The 22,290-nt window shown below is 35.8% G+C and overlaps 2 protein-coding genes and 2 pseudogenes across 2 annotated transcripts; 2 read left to right on the top strand and 2 right to left on the bottom strand.

Annotated features, from left to right (window-relative positions):
- Positions 1 to 721: 721 nt before the first annotated feature.
- On the top strand, positions 722 to 1,660 carry LOC124236439 (olfactory receptor 4K14-like). The gene has a single exon (XM_046655447.1). It carries the CDS (start codon positions 722 to 724, stop codon positions 1,658 to 1,660), a length of 939 nt encoding a protein of 312 aa, XP_046511403.1.
- Positions 1,661 to 11,453: 9,793 nt separating this feature from the next.
- LOC124234856 (olfactory receptor 4F15-like) lies at positions 11,454 to 12,329 on the bottom strand (annotated as a pseudogene).
- A 4,843-nt stretch (positions 12,330 to 17,172) lies between these two features.
- Positions 17,173 to 18,072, top strand: LOC124235118 (olfactory receptor 4K1-like; annotated as a pseudogene).
- A 3,072-nt stretch (positions 18,073 to 21,144) lies between these two features.
- LOC124236376 (olfactory receptor 4F15-like) lies at positions 21,145 to 22,082 on the bottom strand. The gene is given in 2 exon segments (XM_046655346.1): positions 21,145 to 21,983; positions 21,986 to 22,082. Coding segments are annotated over 2 exon segments (936 nt in total).
- Between the last annotated feature and the right edge of the window lie 208 nt (positions 22,083 to 22,290).

Raw genomic sequence — 22,290 nt, 5'->3', positions numbered from 1 at the left:
TCAGTGACAAATTATGTGGTTGATTTTATATCAAATTATCATGCCCAGGTATTTATTATATGGCTTTCTATATAGCTTCTTTCCTAAAGGTTGTCTCAACATATATTTTGGAGTAATAAGCTGAAAATTTAGTTTTATGATGTCTTATAAAAGATGTTCAGATGAGGCTTCAAGGAATCATTATGTATAATACAGAGAAACTATAATTTTATGCTATATCATTTGCTCTGGATTTCAATATCTATTCTTCATTATCTTCCTAATTAGATGACTTAAATTTTAGTTATTTAGTGTAATGGTTGTCGGTGGTGTCTCACCCAGATTCTTTTTATTGAAGTGGTAGACCAATCCTAGTTTCCAGGTGACACTATAATCTTTTCTTAGGCTTTCCTTTTGCTGTCCTGCTTTCCTCACTCCCTTCTTGAGAAAATACTGTCTCAACTAAGTATTTGCATAAGAATCCCATCCCAGACTCTGCTTCTTGGGAAATTAATCTTAGGCATTTAGCTTCTCTTTGGGGCATACCATGAATATTTTTACCAAGATTTGTCTTCCCAGTTATACTTTTCTCTTTCAGATATAGATGCTAATTTTCAATGAAATGTAAATTTCAATGAAATAGAATTTCAACCAAATTCTAAAAATTAAATACCCTTTCCCATCCCACTAACTGGCAATCTATCCTTCTCTCTAGATTATTTTTGAGGACATACCGAATAAAATGGATAAAGGAAATCTGTCTGTAGTGTCGGAATTTATGCTTCTGGGACTTTGCCACTCGTGGAATATGCAGGTCTTATTCTTAATGATATTTTTTATGCTTTACCTGATCATCATATGTGGAAATATTCTCATCACGATCTTAACCATCACTGACCCCCATCTCCATTCCCCCATGTGCTTCTCGTTGGCTAACCTGTCCTTTATTGATATGTGGCTTTCTTCAGTCACTATGCCTAAGATGCTCACAGACTTTCTCAGGGAAAACAAGACTATTTCCTTTGGAGGCTGCATGTGCCAGATCTTCTTTGTGCATATTTTTGGAGGGAGTGAGATGGGGCTATTGGTGGTAATGGCCTACGACCGCTATGTGGCCATCTGCAAGCCACTCCACTATTCAACCATTATGAGCCTGGAAAAATGCATTGGGCTGGTGGCGACTTCCTGGACCATTGGCTTTGTGCATGCCATGAGTCAAATGATTGTGATTATGCAGTTGCCTTTCTGTGGCCCCAGGGAACTTGACAGCTTCTTCTGTGATATACCACTGGTAATCAAGCTTGCCTGCATGGATTCCTATAACTTGGGAATATTAATGAATGCTGATAGTGGGGTTCTGGCTATGACCTACTTTGTGTTGTTGCTGATATCGTACACATACATTCTTCTCATTGTCCACCAAAGCTCTAAAACAGGTGCGTCTAAGGCCCTCTCCACCTGTGCTGCCCACATAACAGTGGTGGTGCTCTTCTTTGGGCCCTGCATCTTCATCTATGTGTGGCCATTCAGTATCACATGGGTGGACAAGTTTCTTGCTGTATTTTACTCTGTTATTACACCTCTCCTAAATCCAGCCATTTATACTTTGAGAAATAAAGACATAAAAAGTGCTATGAAGAGATTCAGAAGCTACTACATGCACTCCAAGGGAAATAGTTAATGCCCAGAAACCTCACTGTAAGCACTTCAAATTGAGAATACATTGACCTTGTAAAATAGGTTGAAAATTCTACATATTCAGTTTATATCTAGATGTTATGCCTGTCTCCAAGTGCAGGAATAGGGTTAATATAATTCAAGGAATTTCAACATTTATTAATCAACCAGTAGAGCATTATGAAATATTTCTCTAAACTTAATGTCCCTCTTTTATGAGAGAATTATCTAATCAGTCTCCCTATGCCTTTAAGTATGTTAAATGAGAACCTGAAGTTCATTCAACAGAGTTACACATCCATCCTGATGGATAGCATCTTAATAAACTTTTCTTGAATTTCCTTTTATGTCCATTTAGAAAGTATTTCTGTAACATTGCCTCTTTCCCTCAAACCTTTCACTTAACCTCTTTTCAAGAGGCAACAGAATTATTATTTTTTCTTTAACTTAGCTTCCTACCCAAATACTTAAGGGAAGTAGCAGGGGAACAAGAGAGAGAAGGAAATAACGGTGGTAAGGTACACAGGGAGCAAGTGTGAAGGTTACTCTGTGTTTGGTTTCCATTAACTTAGTAAAAGTAAAAATAAAAGGTAAAGCCTAATGATATTTCTCTTGGTTATCTCTATCTCAAGGGCTAATATTTATGCTTTAAGTTATTATTAACAGTTTGTGTAAGTCCTGACATGTCAAGGGCTATGCCTTACTTCGTTAATTCTTGAAACTGCGGTACCTAGTACAGTGGTTAATATACAACAAACACTCAACAAATATATTTTAATGAATACATAGAGGCCAATTTTTCCATTCAAATACTCATAACATCATATATGAAGGATAGTTTAGCTAGATAGAGTATTCTTGCCTGGTAGTTTTTGTCTTTCAGTATTTTGAATATATTATTCCATTCTCTCCTATCCTATAATTATTCTGCTGAGAAATCCACTGAGAGCCTGATAGGGGTTCCTTTGTAGGTTATTTTCTTCTGCCTTGCTGTCCTTAATATTTTTTCTTTGCCACTGAATTTTTGTCAATTTTAATATTATATGCTTTGGAGAAAGTCTTTTTGCACTCATGCAATTAGGAGTTCTGTTGGTTTCATATACTTGTAAGTCCAGTTGCTTCCCCAGTTTTGGGAACTTCTCAGCTATTATTTCTTTGAACAAGCTCTGTGCTCCTTTTGGAATACCTATAATCCTCATATTATTTTTCCTAATTGAGTTGGATATTTCTTGAAAAATTTCTTTATTTTTTAAAGTCTTAGTTCTCTCTCCTCCTCTACCTGAAGCATTTATATATTTCTCTTCTCTAAGTCACTAATTCCCTCTTACATAACATCAGTTGTATTGTTTATGCTTTCTAGATTATTTTTTATCTCATTAATTGTGTTCTTCATATCCAGAATTTCTGGGTTTTTTTTAAGAGCTTCAATATCTTTGGTGAGGTATTCAATCTGTTCATTCATTTTATTCCTGAGCTCACTGAATTGTCTTTCTGAGTTTTCTTGTAACTCACTGAGTTTCTTCATGATAATTATTTTGAATTCTCTGTCACTTAGATGGTCAGTTCCTGTGACTTCAGGATTTGTTTCTGGAGACTTGTCATTTTCCTTCTGCTCTGAAGTGTTACTGTAGTTCCTCATGGTTGATGAATTGATCCTTTGCTGGCACATTTGTGGTAGTATTAGGTCACAGATTCCATCTGCCACTGTTGGGGGTGGGGGAGTAGGAACTGTGCTTTTTGAACCCAACCCACCTGCTGGATGCTGTGCAGGTAAGGTTGCTCTGTGTTTGCGCAGGTTGGCTGCAGTTGCTCTGCAGGTTGTGCTCACATGGGCAGGGTCTCTGCACTGGGCAGTGGGTTGTGCACTGTAAGAGGGACCTCTGTTCTCTGCAGGTGGGTCACTCTCCCATAGGTAGGGCCCATTGCGCTCTTCAGGGGACTGGCTGAGCTGCTGTGCTAGGTGGAAGGTGCACTTATGCAGGGGCTGAGCTACCACTCAGTGGACCCTTGGGCTGCTGTGCACTGCAGGCAGAGTGCCTTCTGCACAGCCAGGGCACCTTCTTGCCTGCACCGTGCTCACTGGGCAAGAGCCTTCGCACATGCTAAGCTGCCACCACTTGGTGTAGAGCATTCCCTTAGGTGGGGCTGCTGCAGCACAGTGTGCTCTCCCACAGGCAGGGCGATCACTTCAAAAGCAGTCATGTGGGCTGGCCTGCACCTGCCTCCTCTACGGTTGTGCCAACCACTGTGTGAGGATCCACGACTTGGCTCACTGCCACTGGTGAGGGGGAGTGATAACCTCATCTATTTCCATTGCCTCCCAGGGCTCCAGTCCACCCACCTTCAGATGCATGGCTGTGTGGATCTCTCAGACATCCTGTTGCTTTGTGCAGGAAATTCTCTGCTGGTTAATGAACGTCTATTTAGTTATACTTAGAGGGGAGAGACAAATGGAATAACTCACTCCTCCGTGATGCTGACATCACCAAGATGATCCAGATTTCTGCAGAATATATCACGAAAAATGGATGAATTTTGTGGTTTATGAATTGTATCTCTATAATAAAGATTATAAAGATATAACTATAAATATATTTATATGTAGCCTTTTAAATACTTTCAAGTTTGTTAACTCTACAGGTGGATGTATACCTTCAAGTTAATAAATACTAGTATAAGGATGCCTCCATGAGACAATCACAGATAGTTCGCTTATTATATTAACATCAAAACTGCTCTCAATGTAATACTGAAAAGAAATATTTGCAAAGTAAAGATATCCATGGTCCTCCTACTTGATTCCACATAGTAATGCAGAGCTAGATTGTTTGATTATTTTCTAAATCATGACTGCTGTGGTTATTTAGAGGAAAAAAGTCCCCTTCACTCAGATTCCTTATACTCCTTTCTTTTCCTTCCTTCTCTTCTCATCTTTTATGACTCTGTGCTGGTCGTGTTATATTTGGAATATCAAACTTAGGGCATAGAATCTGAAGTTCACTCAAGGACAGTAAGGAAACTTAGAATCGTATTATGTGAGGAACCCTTGAAAGAGTTCAAAATTGTTTAGCCTAAAGTAAAAAAGAAATGTGGAATATATTGATGGAAATGGAAAGTATTATAACCAAGATCTTCTGCTCTAACTCCTATGCAGTGGTGCAAAGTTTCTGATCAGGGAGAGAGACAGGCTTTAAAGACAGAAGGCCATGCAGCTCTGTCTGAGGTGGTTGATTTCATTTGGAACACAGCATGGAGAATTCCATAACTAAGGACATTGTCAAAAAACATGGATTTCTCAGTACAGAGCAGTTAATAGAGTGTTGGAATTTCCATCATAATGGTATCTACAAGCAAAACAGCAGGGAAGCCAGAAATTTGTCAGAGAGAACTAGCCAAGAAGAACACTCCTGAGATTACAGTCAACCTTGAAAGCATCTCCCAAGCCACACATAGTTCTAATGAAGAGTGAAGGTTGATGAGAACAGAGATATAAGCACAGCCTTTGAACAAACACTGCCTGAAAATTAGGCTGCTCTTAGCTAGGAGAAATACCTAGGAATTCAGCATTTAAAAAAAAAATTACACACATCTTTAGAGGTGTGAAAGATTGTGTGCATGTTTAATTCCAAATATGCCCCCATTCCTTATTAAACAATGTCCTTAATTTCACAAATCAAATTGTAATTCTCCAACCAACAAAATTAAATTTTGTGTCTAATTTCAGAAAGATTACATCTTAACTACAATAAACAAGATATTATATAAGAGCTGCCATAGGATTATTCCAGTTCTCAGACTATAGCTTGAAATAAACATTTAAAGATCTGAACTTGTTATTCCTTTCTGTAAGCATTCAGACAAATCCATCACACATCACGCTCCTTATAATCATCATTAGTAACAAAATGGTCAAGTACAATAGTTGCTTGCTTCAGGTGCTAGTTTAGTATAACCAACACAATTAATTATTCATGATGCCACTGCTTGCTGGTAATGGAATTCCTAGCATCCCATTTCACATCGGTAAGGAGTTCAACACTGTGTTCATTCCCAAGGACAAGACAAAGCCAGTTCCAAAACCTCATATTCAAGGATCTGTTTCCTGGGAGAAATTGTGTTACAAATTTCTGAATTAGGAACAGAAACTGTACTTTTTATTTTAATAAAATAATATTATTTAGAGATGGTTAACTCTAACAACTGGAATCTGAAGAACTAAAGAACTGTGAGGAACTGAAAATGATAAACTTTTAAAAACATTAACGGATCATTAAAAAAGTTACTGAAAAAACAAAGTACCAGCTCTGGGGCTGGAGGTATAAGGGGAAGAGTCTGACATTATTAAAACTAATAGAAGCTTAGAGAAGGAGCCCATGGGCTTGAAATTCAGACCTATGAAAAGAAGGCAGTCATTGATGCCAGTATTTTTTAGAGGAAGCATAACTTCTCTAAGTCAGTTTATGTAAAATACTATCTCATTCTCATGATGTGTTAAGGATAAAATGCATAATTTTTGCGAAATGTTTAACAGTGTCTTACACATAATCAACACATACTACAAAAGCTTGCAAAGGCTATCCATTATCGTCAGGATAAAATTCAAAATGTGATGTTTTCCAAGATCTAAGAGCTGTGCATAATATGGTTTCTGTCTGCCAGCCACATCTCATACCACCATCCTTCTCATTTTCTGTTTCCCCAGCCCATGAATGAAAAAAAAATCCAAATGGTATCATTCTAGAAATATATATTACATGCCCAGGGAACAGATTTATTTATTATTTGCTGTTCTTTTATTTATTTATTGTAAGCAATGGTTTCTTTAAACAACACCAAAACCACAATCAAAAAAAGAAAAAATAGATAAATTGTATTTCATCAAAACCAAAATCTTTTGTATGTCAAAGGAAACAAACAAGAAAGTGAAAATAAAACCTACGGATAAGAGAAAATACTTGTAAATCATGTACCTAACAAAGGTCTTATAGTGGGTTGACTGGTGGCCTCAAAAAGATATATCTATATCATAACTCCTGAAACTGTTAATGTGATCTTATTTGTAAAATGAGTCTTTGTAAATGTAATAAGAATCTTGAGATGACATCATCCTGGAGAATTGGGGTGGACCCTAAATCCAATAACAAGTGTCCTAATAAGAGACAGAAGAAAAGATAAGAATACAGAGGAGAAGTTCACATAAAGATGGAACTAGGCATTGGAGCTATGCAATTACAAGCCAAGTAACACCTGGAGCCATCAGATGCTGGAAGCGGCAAGGAAGGATTCTTCCTTAAAGCTTAGGAGGGAACACAGCCCTGCCAACACATAGAATTCATATTTCTAGCCTCCAAAACTGTGAGAGAATAAATCTCTGTTATTTTAAACCATCAAATGTGTGGTAATTTGTTATGGCAGCTCTAGAAAACTAATACAGGTCTAGTATGCAAAATATGTAAAGAAATCTTAACTCAACAATAAAAAGACAACCAACTTAAGAATGAACAACTGATTTTAATAGTCATTTTTCTCGAGAAAATATACAAGTGGACAACAAAGAAGCATGTGAAAAGATTTTCAACATTAATCGTCATTAGGAGGATGCAAATCAAAACCACAATGAGATATCATTTAATGCCCACCTAGACCAACCATAATAAAGAATAATAAAATGAGACAAAATGACAAGTGTTGGTGAGGATGTGGAGAAGTTGAATTGCTCATACACTTGTGGTGGGAACACAAATGGTGCAACCACTTTGGAAAACAGTTTGACAGTTACTCAAAATGCTAAACATAAAGTTATCATGTGACCCAGTATTTCTACTCTAAAGAATTGAAAACAGGTGTTCAAATGAAAACTTACGCACAAATTCTTTGGAGATGTGCTATTCACAGTAGCCAAAAGGCAGAGACAACCCAAATGTCCATCGACCCATGAACGGATAAACAAAATGCGGTATATCCATATGATAGAAATTATTCAGCCACAGAAAAGGAATGAAATTTTGACACATGCTACAATATGAATAAAGTTTGAAAACATGCTAAGTGAAAGAAACCAGACACATAAAAGGCCACATAATATAAGATTCCATTTGTATGAAATGTCCAGAATTATCAAATCCATAGAGACAGAAAGTGAATGTGCCAGGGTGCCAGGGGATGAGAGGAGAAAGAAATTGGGATCAGCTGTTAACAGGCATGAGATTTCTTTTTTTTCCCAAAGATTTTATTTTTTTCCCTTTTCTCCCCAAAGCCCCCCAGTACATAGTTGTATATTCTTACTTGTGGGTCCTTCTAGTTGTGGCATGTGGGACACTGCCTCAGCACGACTGGCTGAGCAGTGCCATGTCTGCGCCCAGGATTCGAACCGACGAAACACTGGGCCACCTGGAGCAGAGTGCGTGAACTCAACCACTCGGCCACGGGGCCGGCCCCTGAGATTTCTTTTGAGTGATGGAAATGTTATGAAAAATGGAAAAGACAAATAAGAAGTCCTGCATGACCAAAAGTTAAAAAGGTCCAGGAATACAAATTTACATACCATAGATTAATTTTCTCTATTTATTCATTTTGTTGTTACATAAAAGGAAAAGTTAAAATTAAGTGGCTTAGAAGCGTTAAAAGATTTCAGTTGATTTCCAGTGGTGCAATTTTTAAAAATTTTCACTATCAGGCACAAGGTGTTTTTAAACATTCATTTATTCAATAAGCTCTCACTGAATCCCTACTGAAAGCACCCAATTACACACCAGACACTGAGTCAAGTTCAGGCTTAAAACTCTCATCTACCTTCAGGAAGTGTTCTCCTTCATGAAAGGAACTAGATACTAAACAACCAATTGCTGATGTGTGAAGTTACATGTACACCTGAAAAAGTGAATTCTATTACTGAGGTACAAAATCCGATATATATCCATATAACCAGAATATCTAGCTACTATGATTATATTATTTATTTATTTATTTTTTTGCTGAAGAAGGTTTGCCTTGAGCTAACATCTGTGCCAATCTTCCTCTATTTTGTTTGTGGGTCACTGACCCAGCATGGTCACCAACAAATGGTGTATGTCTTTGCCTGGGAACCAAACTCAGGTTGCCAAAGCAGAGCGTGTTGTACTGAAACACTGGGTCATGGGCCGGCCCATAAATATTTTTATTTTCACTTATTATATTTTCCACTTGACCTGTCAGATTGAATATGGTCTGTCAATGCCTGTTAACAGATCTGTCCTATTTTAGTTGTTGTTTTGCTTTGTTTTGTGTTATTATTAACACATCTATCACAATATTGTTTTTTTAATTTTTTAAAATTTATTTTTATATTGCTTTGTCATAAAATTTTATCATTTGTTTCAGTGTCTATCTTTCTGTAATGTGCTTAGTTTCTTCACTTAAAAAAATTGGACTTCCGTTTTTTGAGTTTATTAGTTTTTTTGACTCCTACCTATTGCTGATGGGAAAATCAACACATTTTTCTACTCTTTTGTTTTTCTATCCTTTCTCCATTAAAATTGTTAAATTTATCAGAGAGTTAACAATTACTATTCTTTCATGAGTACCCTCTCTTTTGTTTAAGTTCTAAATCTATAATACAATATATTAAATTCTAAGTATCAGGATTGTTGAAGGGTCCCCACATAGACCTTAATTGCATGGAGGTCATCTAGATTTCTTCAGGAAGTGCATATATACACATTTCACAAAAGTTTGCATACTTAAAACTATTTTTCTTTAATCCTGATATACTTGAAGGATAAATTGGCAGTATAAGACATTTTTATCTCACATTGTATTTCCTTGAGGCTTTTAAAAATGTGATTCCATTGTTGTCTTTATTTGTATGCTATCATGAAGAAGATGTCAACCTGATTTTCTTTCTTATTTAGGTTACTGGGCTTTTTTGATATGAGGCTCAGAAGATACTATATTTTAGATATCTAATAATTTTACTGAGGTATGTCTTAGAATTAACCATTTGGGGTCAGTTTTCCCAAGTTCACTACAAGTTGTTTCACTTATGTAGATTCCAGTCTTTTATTTCTGAAACACTAATAAAAGCTTGAAATATGAGTTCCATTATAATGCCTCATTTTCAAATTATGCAAATGTTGAATATCATTTGCCTGGTCCTATATAACCTTCTCTCCAAAACTCTTTTACTTCTGTCTCTAATTAGGTTTCATTTCCTGGTTCCTTTCGTCTTTATTCTCTGTATCTTTCACTGTAATTTTGTCCATTCTATTCTCCTTTGCATACTTAGTAATTTATTTTTCATTTCTGAAATGACATTGTTCAAATTTTGTACTGGATTTAAGTCGGCTCTTATTTTTTATTTCCATATTTTTTTGTTAATTTCATCAGAGATTTTGAATTTATGACTCAGATGTTCTGTTATGTCTTGAATTGCAAGTCTAATGAAATTTCATTTATGATGGAATATTATTATATGATTTTCACTGCCTCATGGCTGGAATCAGTATCAACTTAGGTTCACATTCCTAAGGGTTAGGGTTGGGGTTTATGGCTGCAATCATCGTCAACTTAGGTCCAGGTTCCTTAGGGTTAGGGAACAGAACAGAAACAGATTTTAATAAAAAGTTAAACTGATATTCCAGGTTGTCCCACAAAAAAATTTTTTTTGTAAAATTTTCAAAATGGGGAATTTTGCCTAAAATGATTTAAGATTAATATGTTTAGCTTCAGAAAAAATGTTTAACATAAAACCAGAAGATACATAGCATTATTTTTATTTTCAAATATGAAATGAGGAGACACTATGGAAGATATTTTATTCTGCATAATTCAGATTACAAATGAGGAGTACTATATGAAATATATAGGGAAGAAAATTCCATCTCAGTTTAAAAATACAATTGAAAAATACAATTTCAACAAAGCAAGCTTTCCAAAAGATATTGTGTTCCTTTGTGTGGCTTGAGCTCCCTGTAAGTCTAAAAGCTCAGGCTTGGTGCTTGAACATGGAGTGGTGTCCAGTGCTGCATTGGATCCATTGTTGGATAAGATTACATCTGAATTTTCTCTCTTTAATTCAACATTTTTTCAATCCTAGCCCAGGTCTCTTTGACTGAATGTTACTAACCAATTGATATCATTTTACCGTCAGTACACATTTGAAGGGAATAGTTAAAAGTAAAGCTGAAGGAAAAAGACATAATCTTGCCCTCTTAATGACCACATCCTAAAACAGTAACCAAAATACTAATAATTGTTTATTTCTTCTTTTTATTGTTTTATGCATATGTGAATATCAGACAATATTTAATCTGAAAAAGAAATTAAATTTCTTTTAAAAATGTATTCATATAGCTAAGCACATTCTTTAACATAAGTAACAGAGTAAAGGAAGGAAAAGAAGCTACAGCAAACTTGAATCAACATGGAAAGTGATCTAGCATTGCCTGGCCAAAAATACTTGTGACAAAACCAATCATTTTCTTTACATGAGAATTTTTCAAACCAGTTACAGAGGAAAATATCAATATACACTGGTAGATCTGGAAATATAGGACTCTGGTCTTTAAATCATAAAAAAATTAAGAGGTTCTATGGACTATTCAAAATATAGGTCACACAATGTGTATTTCCTATATTTTAAAAACTTAAAACTATATAAAATATCCTATAGATAAATAATTAAATCTATGATCAAATTATTGGTCATTAACATAGAATAAACTAAGGTTTTCTGAGCTGTTGAACTAATAACAATAAATTGTCTCAAGATGGTATAATATTTTAAACATTTGTGTTTACAGTAGTGCTTACAGAAGGCATCACAGTTTCCTCATTGCCATCTTCACAGCCTTGTCCCTCAGTGTATAGATGTCAGGATTGAGGATGGGTAAAATCATAAGGTCCAAAATGGCAAGAAATTTATCCACTGATACTGTGGGGTATGGCCACATGTAAACAGCAATGCATGGTCCAAAGACAAAACCACCACAGTGATGTGAGTTGACAGAGTATAGAGGACCTTGGACAAACCACCTGAGGAGCATGTCCACACCGTGACCAGGATGAAAATATAGGAGATAATCATCAAGAAAAAGGTGCCTGTGGAAATGAACCTGTCGTTGGCAGTAACCATGAATCTCATACTGTAGGTGTCTATGTAGGCAAATTTAATAAATTGAGGAAGATGACAGCTATCTATTTCATTAGGACCACAAAAATGCAAATGGACAACAAAAGCTAACTGGACCGCACAATGAATGAGGCCAATACTTCAGACACCAGATAGAAGTGAAATGCACATCTGTGGGCTCATGACAGTCAGATAGTGGAGAGGCTTACAAATAGCTACATATTGGTCCAACGCCATGGTGATGAGCAGCACCATCTGAGATCCACTCAGGACATGAAGGATAAATATCTGGATGACACATCCCTGGAAGGATATGCTTTTGTGCCCAGAGTACAGGTCAGAAGCCATCTTAGGCACTGTTAAGGTAGATAGACACTGATCAATAAATAGAGATTGGCTAAAAAGAAGTACATGGGGGAGTGTAAATGAGGATCAGAGGTCACTGCAAACACAACAAGGTTTCAAACACTGTAGACAAGGCAAGGAGGAAATGCTGCACTGGTCTAGAGGTTGAAAGTCCCAGGAACACAAATTCAGACACTTCAAGGTAATTTGCTTCATACATTGGCTTTGTCTGGTGATAACTAAAGATATTTAACCATAAGCTGATTTTGAATAAATTAGAATTTAAAGTACTCTTCCTTATTGTATATATTCAAAAGCAAACAAGACTCCTCCAAATATACATAAAACTGTGCACATATAATTATGTAATTGCATGTAAAGGAAACTGAAGCAATAACCACTAAAATGTGCACAGGTTTTTTTTTTCTGGTGAAGAAAATAATAAGAAAGGGCTGATAGTGACAGACTATCTTATTTCCCTCTCAAACCTATAAAGTGTTGAAATCTTAATCAATAATACTGAATTTACATAATACTTTGTAAATGAAAGTAAAAGTATGCTTCTATTTTTTTCTATTTAGAAGAATATTAATAATGCTAATTTTTACTTAATGAGCATTGCTCAAGTAACAACAGAAAATTTTGAAACTTTCAAATGTTTCCCTATTCTCCATTTAAGCTCCACAAAACTAGCAGTTGAAGGCTGCCTGATCTGTTACAGGCACACTTGGCACACGTCAGTGACTAGCTCATCTTCCTCTGCTGATCATCCTCTTCCCATTTACCCAAGTCATTTGCTTCTGCTGGGACTAGAAATGGCAACTTAGTTCTGAAATAATGTTCTTTTTTCTTTTTTAAAAAAAGTGAACCAAAGAAATGTTTTAAAACTGTGCTTAGGTGCCAGCCTGGTGGTGTAGTTGTTAAGTTTGTGGGCTCTGCTTTGGTGGCCCAGGATTCATGGGCTTGGATCCTGGGTGTGGACCTAACACCACTCGTCAAACCATGCTGTGGCAGCGTCCCACATAAAATAGAGGAAGATCGGCACAGATATTAGCTCAGGGCCAATCTTTCCCCCTGCCACACACACACACACAAAACAAATAAAACTGTGCTTAACTTCCATCATTGGAACTTTTATAACTGTACTCACCAGGTCTGTCTTTGACTTTGACAAAAGGCACACTTTCAGGTGATATTCTCAATTCAGAGAAACTCAGAAATTAAGGAGTCCGAAAGGAACATTGCATAGCTAGCTTCAAAGTTTCCTACTCCAGAGGCTACCCTCTGCAGTGGACATATGCCTCATACTCTCCCTTAAACACTAGTCACAAAGAAACAGATTATTTGTTTTGCTGCAATATGATTTTATTTCGGATTCTAGCTAGAATATGGACAATGCTTTATCCATGGAAAAAAATATGATCAAATATGGTGTCTCTCCAGTAAGAAGATATAGCCTATACTGTGTACATTCTTAGCTTCTCTCTTAATTCCTTTCCACTATCACATTTAAGAGAATTTCACAATGTTTTAATACCATATTTCCATACATACTAATCGGGGTCGTTTGGAATTGCTGCATAGCTTCGAGAAATATCAAGGGATTCTTCTCACAGCCACATCTTGGGATTTCTGGATTCCCTACCCTTCAAAAAGAATGCCTTCTATTCTGTCTCACAGCTCCCTAATGCCCTGGTTGAGGAAGTATTCACGTTCTCACAGTGCCACAACCATCAGGGTCTATAGTTTTCCTGGGTTAAGAGACTTTTCCAGGCAGAGATGTGTAACTGTAATTAACAGAAACACCCAAACATGGAGAAAATTGATTGTCAATGATTTAGCTCAAGAAGAAACAAAATATGGAGGCAAATCTCTCAAAAGCTCTAACAGTCGACAGTTACCAAGTAAATATAATTAGGCTCTTGGAACTGAACAGAAAGAGATGCAGAATGATGTATGACAGAAGGACTGGAGTCAGAGACATTGTGTCTGCATCCCAGTCATGCTATTTCTCAGTACTGAGACTTCTAACAGGTTAAACTGAGAGTTGACCTGAGAATAATAAGACCTATTTCATGGGGTTATTGTGAAGATTAAGTTAGACAAGGTGAGCGAAAGTTTCTAACACATGAAGGTTTTCAGAGAGAGAGAGTTAGGGAGGCAGAGAGAGAGACGGAGGGAATTAGTTTTCACATGACCCTGAAATTAACAGCTTAAAAAAAAGGAGAATTGTCTTATTTCCTGTTTTTTTGTTTTTTCCCCTAAGTTTTGATTCTCCTTGGTGAGTTCTACTTTAAGTCATTCGATTTTACAGTTATACTCTTGGAATCTGGAGATTTACCTCTCTTGCCTAGGACATGCTTGAAAATTAACTATAACAGTATTATTAATATGGCTATTATATAATTATTTAAGTAGTAATATTCTATCTTTCATAACTCAGCTAAAATAATATTAACAACTTCTAAAGCAAGTGAGAAAGCAGGCATAAGCTTTTACTTCTTTGGTATAACCTACAGGATCTGGAGTCTATTTCATTTTCATCTCAGTGCCCAAAAGTGATCAGAATATGCAGCAAGAACATATTCAATAAATTCTTGTTGACTATATGAGAAAAAATTAAAAGCTCCTCCTACATCTAGTATTTTCTAATTCTATTCTTATTTTCATCCACAGTATCTGATAACTCCAGTGGATTTAAACAACAACATCAACAACAACTTTAATTATAGACAACAGTGAGGGTAAACCTAGACTAAATTAGGGGAAAACCTGAAGTGATTAGTGCCAAGAGCAATAATAGAATTACTAAAGGTACAGAGAATATTTTTCATACAGCTCTTGGCCATTTATATTTCTTTTTATGTTTATTACCTTTTAATAGGACATGCATTCTTTGAGTTTTATTACTTTTTCTTGATTCATAGAAATCACATTTATTCTCAACCAAACCAAATCCTTCGCTAAACTAACATTCTTTCCAGAAGTTAACGCTAATAGATCCTCTATTAACTGTGTTGCTTCAGCAGTAAAATTTATATGATTGTTATTATGGTTATGAAACAGTGATTAAAAGAGTTTAGCATAGCTCTGAGTTATATAGAAAATGAAAAAAAAAGCTATATAGCTCGTTCTCAGACTTGACAGAGGGCTACGAACACTAGTTGTCAGGAATTGGTAATGGCTGTTGGAGACAACTGACCCATTGTGGCAAAGCCCTTGAGATCGAGAAATTTATAAGAAGAAGGTGGAGGAGGAGGAAGTAAAGGGGGAAAAAAAAGAAACAGAAGGAAAGAGAAGGAGAAGGGAATGTGGGAGAAGAGAGGGAAAAAACAACAAAAAGGGAGAGAGAGAAAGAGTATATACCTATTTTGCAGCTTAGTAGAATTGTTAGATTTTTTAAGTAATTAAATTCAATAGCAAAAATGACTGGTTTAAAGGCAAAGTTTCTCTAACTTGTTGATAAGAAATCTAATTAGTTTGTATGTGCCATTTACTCTGCTCTCACAAAAGAATGTCTTCTCCAAAGATTCTCAGGGAGAACATACCATATTTAAAAAATCATGGCTTCTCAGGCTAAGGCATACGAGTCTAATTGGAAATGGTTTCCTACGGACATGTTGGAGATGGAGGGATTTACATAACTAAAAATGTATAGCCAGAGTCTCAGGTCCCAAGGACCTTCTCATTTGTAACACGAAAAATCTTTTTCTCATGTAACTTGATGCATAGTCTCTCTACCAGAATTAAACACAGACTTTGGATCATTTTAATCCATGCAGAGATTCCCATATTTTAGTTTCTCAGAAGCCATCTTGTTTTGAATCAGAAACAACACAGATTGTGGGTTCTATGTTCCTAGATCATGTCTGGCAAAGAGCTTTCAAACACATTTTAGAGTTAAATATTCATGACTAAACCTCAGGATTCACTGTGGCTGAGGTAGACCTCAGGCTTTGAGTACTTTCTTACAGGTTTCGTAAGCTTTGAGAATCATGAACAAAAAATATTTCTTCCTGATGCTGACAATTTATTTTTTCTTTATGCCTGGAACATTTATTCTTTCACTGATTGTCAACCACCTTCTCCTTGATCAGTTTATCAACTCTTGTACTTAGTTAACTATGTTTGTGGGTGAAAAAGCTTTGTCATTTTGTCAAGATTAGTGTTAATATCTCTTTTTAACTGATTATTGATTCATTAATTTATTCATTAACAAAATAATATTAATCTTCAATAATATACTAAATATTGTTTCAGTCTTTCAAATTTACATATAGAAACTATTTTTCTACCATACTGCCCCTAAATAATAAAATGTCACATAAAAAACATGCTATTTTACCTCAGGTCCACAGAATTGAATTAGTCATGGTTTCTGATTCATAGCATACTCTCACCATTTTTCCATGCCCATTTTGTGTTTTTGTTTGTTTATTTAATAATAAAATTATACCCATGCAAACATGACCTAATGCAGGGTCTAAGCAATTGATAATAACATACAACTGCTTATGTGCTCATCCTCATGCTGACCCCTGGCCTCCCACCACTTGAGCTTACTCACATCTTACATCTTCTCTTTCTGGACATAGTTTTATCATTTATACAAGTTCCTGCAATGTATACTGTCATTTTTCTATCGCTTTTCATCTTATTAAAATTATGCCGAGTGGATCCATTTTGGACTTTTTTCCCCCCTTCATTTTTATATCTTACTAAGATGCCTTTATATCATATAGTTGTACTTTATTTGTTATGTTTCTGAATAATATTCCATTGTCCCATTTATGGGTAATATTGTAAATTTCTCGTCATATATATATATATATATACACAAGAGTTTATCTTGGGTATGTAAATGGAAGTGAAATTACTGGGCTATAGAATGCTTGAATATTGAACTTTACAAGATAAAGGAAAACTTTTCCCCAAGGTGATTACATCAGTGTAGATTTCTATCAGCAATGTATAAGAAATCCTCTTGGTTCACATATTATTTATTCAGAAAATCTAATTTTTCATGTCTTTTCTTCAGATGAATTTAGAACAAATTGGACTAAATAGAAGTAAACCAGTCTGCACTGTCTGAATTTATTATTCTTGGGCATTGTAATTCATGGGTGCTCCAGGCCTTCCTCCTACTGATATTTTTTTCTCTTTATTGGATCACTTTTTTAGGCAATATCTTCATTGAGCTAATCATTGCTGACCTTCATCTCCGCTCTCCTATGTGCATCCTGTTAGGCAAACTTTCCTTCATTGACTTCTGCTTTTCCTCAGTCACTACACCTAAAATGATCACAGACTTCCTCAAGGAAAACAAGACCATCTCCTTTGGAGGCTGCATGTGTCAGATTTTCCTTGGACATTTCTTTGGAGCAGGCGAGATGGTGCTGCTTGTATCAATGGCCTACAACCGATATGTGGCCAAGTCACTCCATGACTCCAGCATCATGAACAGATAAATCTGCATTGAGTTAGTGATGACATCATGGATCACTGGCTTTGTGCATTCAATAAGGCAATGAGCTGTGATTATAAAGCTGCCCTTTTGTGGATCCAGGGAACTGGATAGCTTTTTCTGTGATATAACATTGGTGATCAAGCTAGCCTGCATGGACAGCCATATTCTAGAAATGTTGATAAATGCTAATAGTGGAGTACTGGCAACCATCTGCTTCATTCTGTTGCTGATCTCTTCCTCTTATATTCTGTTTACAGTCCGCTTTCACTCTAAGGATGGGGCATCCAAGGCTCTCTCCCTCTGCACAGCCCACATTGCAGTGGTGGTGTTATTCTTTGAGGCTTGCATTTTCACTCATCTTTGGCCACTCAGCATCACCTGGGTGGACAATTTTCTTGCTGTATTTTATGCAGTCATTACACCTCTCCAAAATCCAGCCATTTACACTCTAAGAAACAAAGAGATTAGAAATGCTGTGAAGAGACTACAATGTTAGCATATGGATTTCTGTGGGTATTTTAAGATCTCACATTATCAGAATATCCAGTGGACACTGCCTAAATTAGCCACAGCTGTCTGATTACTTGGGACTGGAAAATGTTCTCCTATTCACATATGGAAATCATTTGTATCTTCAGATATAAATTTTGTGGCAATTCTATTATATTACACAATCATTTATTGATCATTGAATTCGAAATGATTTTCTGTCTGGGAAATTTGGCCAGTCTTTATGATTAAGATTTTGGCTGTGCTCAAGGATGGCTTGAAATTAATAGCAATGTTCTTATTATTTATATTCATGCTGCTACTTCAACAACCAGCACCACATTCTGAAATTTTCTATTATGCTAAGCATTTCTTTGAGCAAAGCATTTCATATAGATCTTCTCTAAGTTTTTGTCAATAAGTCAGTCCTTTGAATATTGCTATCTTTATTTTTACAAATGGACAAATTAGTCTATCAATTAGTTAAGATTCTAGCTATCTTATCTGGATAAACAGCATAAAGATAATCATTAAGTATTCCCCATCACACTCAGAAAAAAACCTGATTACGGTTATAATCTGGAGAGAGTGTTGTTCCTTTAACATTATGTTTTAGCTATTTGTGAAACAGTGTACTTGTCTTTAGAAGATATATGTTAAATACAAAGAAAATGTACTAACAAACTTTGGAGATTTTGCTTCTTCTCTTTCTATTTATAAATGGGTTGGGGATTCATTATCTATACCAGACAAAAATAGGGGAAAAGTGGTATGAAGGTAGGTCAAAAAGTCCAGTTTTAGCATGTTACCATTTACCTCACCACAGTGTTCAGATGGCCCGCAAGCAATTAGATTATGTACAACGTTTGTGAATTGTTCATGACTATATATAACAAAATTTACTTAAAAATTCTTCCTACTCCATGCCTCAAAAATGTATACAAGGTTACATCCCCTTGTCTGAAATCCGTGGAGCCAGATGTACTTCAAATTTCATATTACTTTTTAGAGATAACATGGTCCTGCGTACTTTGTAACATTCTCAATAGAAAGTCTGAGGCATAAACCCTTAAATAAAATAATTACTATTTCTCTCTGTGTCTCTCTCTCTATATATGTAGACCTATATATACACATAGACATATAAATCAGAGATATACATATATACATATGCTCTAACTCTTTATTCTTTTCTAGCTCTGTACATCAGTTAGGCTAATGTCTATTGACTTGTCTTTGAACTCACTGATATTTTCTTCTGCTGTGTCCCGTCTGTTTTTAAGTCTGCTTAAATTCATAATTACATATATTTGTTTTTTAGTTCTAAAATATCATTTGGTTCTTTATTAGATATTCCATTTCTCTGATGAAATTCTTCATTTTTTTCCATTTTTTCAACTTTTTAATGTCTTTTTTAAATATATGAGTTATTTTATATTCTTTAGTAATTTCAACAACTGAGCCATCTGTGGTCTGCTTCTTTTAACTATTTTCCTCTTAATTATGAATCACATATCCCTGTTTCTCTGCATATTCCGTAATTATTTTATGTATGTTAGACATTGTGTGTAAAAGATCATATAGCTCTGACTTGATATGTTCCTCCAGAAACTATTTACCTTCTCCTCCATGCAGCATAAAGATTCAAGTGTTATCACCTCAATCCAATCAAGTGCCGAGCCTATTTGAATTTAGACTGTAGTTTCTATAAGACTCAATGCACTTCTGGTTTGTGCCTATTCTTTAGATATATCCCTTCCAGTTTTGTTTATGATTATAGCGCATCTCTTTCTCCTCAGCCTGAGCGATTTCAGGTGATTCAGTTTTGCCCTTCAGAATTTTTGAGATTAGAACTTTAGTCATCTTCTCCCTTCTCCTGCTAGCTTCATAAATGTGGCAAATTCCTCAAGCAGAAATCTGGCTTCATATTTGTCCCTTTTAATTTAATGTACCTAAGAAGAATTCACTATGAATACAAATATTAAGCAACAAAATAATCATAAGCAGGAAAAATATAAAATATTACTTATTGTATCATCTAGAGAGAATTTTGCATTACATATACTCAGGACATAGAGTCCTTTCACAATTTAGCAATGAATTTGGCTCAATCCCCTAGTTATCAAAGCAAAATATAAGTAAATTAGTTTCACAATTTCTACAGATTATTCACACACACACACACACACACACACACACACACACACATCCTTGGGCCCCATGCCTCAAGCAAGGAAAGAGTTATACAAGACAAGTTACTAGAGCAAAATTGTCAGCAAACAATTTGGACAGAGTAGTTGTTGGATAATAATAATACCAGCCATGAAATGACCAGACCAACATCTATTTAATACTTAAAGAAAATTCATTGAGTGATTAAGTCATAGACATTAAGTCATAATTTCAAAAATTCGGCAAAAAGTGACATATGTATATATAAATTTCCCTGCCACGGCCATCTGGTTATGTCTTGAGTCCAATGGAATTGAGACAAGCAAAGGTGAGACTAGTAGCCACAGGCCAAATACAAGAAACATACTATCTTTGAGGTTCTTTTTCTTGTTCTCCCTCCCACCATATGGCAATCTTCCCTTATGAAACTATCTTATCTATTTTCTGTCTACTTCAGTTCTCCCACTCTGTTCTTTTTTTCCCCAGGTTTTAAATCCTCTCTCATACATTTTTTGTCTTTCAAAAAATATAAAAATATAGTTCCATCAAAAGTTTGAGTATATTAGCTCTAAGATATTTAATAAGTTGAATAAATTGAATTCAATGGATTAATTGAATTTAGACAGTCTGATGTCTGAGGTCAGATTTTCAGTTTGAAATCTATGCTCTTCAACAACTCCCCATAAATGTTTCCTGGAACTTTGTATTATTTGTCAAACAAACTTGTTAAATAGAGAATTATCTTGATAATTCAATGTAACCTTGTAATCAGTGATCTATTCTGAATATTATAAAATTATGATTTCATAAAAAAAGCCCCAAATTTTGCATAATTATTTAAGCATTAGTGTCGCTTGAAGCAGTTTGAAAATAAATGCACAAAGTAACTTGCGCTCTTGTGAGTTATTTAGGAGATCTTCCTCAAACTCAGGAGTTGAATACTCAGTCTCCTCATTGCCATCTTCATGTCCTTGTTCCTCAGTGTATAGATGATAGGATTGAGGATGGGTGTAATCATAAAGTCCAAAATGGCAAGAAATTTATCCACTGGCACTGTGGGAAATGGCCACATGTAAACAAAGATGCATGGTCCAAAGAACAAAACCACCACAGTGATATGAGCCAAAAGAGTAGAAAGGGCCTTGGATAAACTCCCCGAAGAGTGTTTCCGTACAGTGACCAGCATAAAGATATAGGAGATAATCAATAAGAAGAAGGTGCCCATGGAAATGAACCCACTGTTGGCAGTAACCATGAATTCCATTCTGTGAATGTCTGTGCAGGCAAGTTTGATAAACCGTGGAAGGTCATAGTAAAAGCTATCTATCTCATTGGGACCACAAAAAGGCAAATGAACAGCAAAAGCTGACTGGGCAACTGAGTGAGTGAGGCCAATAGCCCAGGCACCAGACAGAAGCAAAATGCACATCTGTGGACTCATTATCGTCAGGTAGTGGAGGGGCTTACATATGGCCACATATCGGTCCACGGCCATGGTGATGAGCAGTACCATCTCAGATCCACCCAGGACATGAAGGACAAATATCTGGATTACACACCCCTGGAAGGATATGGTTTTGTGCCCAGAATACAGGTCACAAATCATCTTAGGAACCGTTACGGTAGAAAAGCACAAATCAATAAATGAGAGATTGGCTAAAAGGAAATACATGGGGGAATATAAACGAGGATCAAAGACCACTGTAAACACAACAGAGAGGTTTCCCAGAACAATTGTGACATAAACACCGTAGAGAAGGCGAGGAGGAGATGCTGCACTGGTCTAGAGGCAGAAAGTCCCAGGAACACAAATTCAGTCACCGGAGAGTAATTTGTTTTATTCATTGACTTTGTGTTACCTGAAAGGAACAAATTAAGATAGTTATAATGTGATATACCAGAGGTATTGAAAAAAGCAGATATCATTGGGTTTCAAGTTCTGATGTTAAAGAAAAATCTTCACCCACGGTCACAAAATTCCCTTGAAAAAGTCATACAATAGTATACTTCTTTAACAAATGTTCATTGAGTAGTTATCACAAAGACCTCTGTG

The sequence above is a fragment of the Equus quagga genome, chromosome 2, assembly GCF_021613505.1.
Source record: "Equus quagga isolate Etosha38 chromosome 2, UCLA_HA_Equagga_1.0, whole genome shotgun sequence".
In the NCBI taxonomy this organism is placed as follows: Eukaryota; Metazoa; Chordata; class Mammalia; order Perissodactyla; family Equidae; genus Equus; species Equus quagga.
Note: the sequence above shows the minus strand (reverse complement) of the source record. Positions and strands in the feature narration are given on the sequence as shown.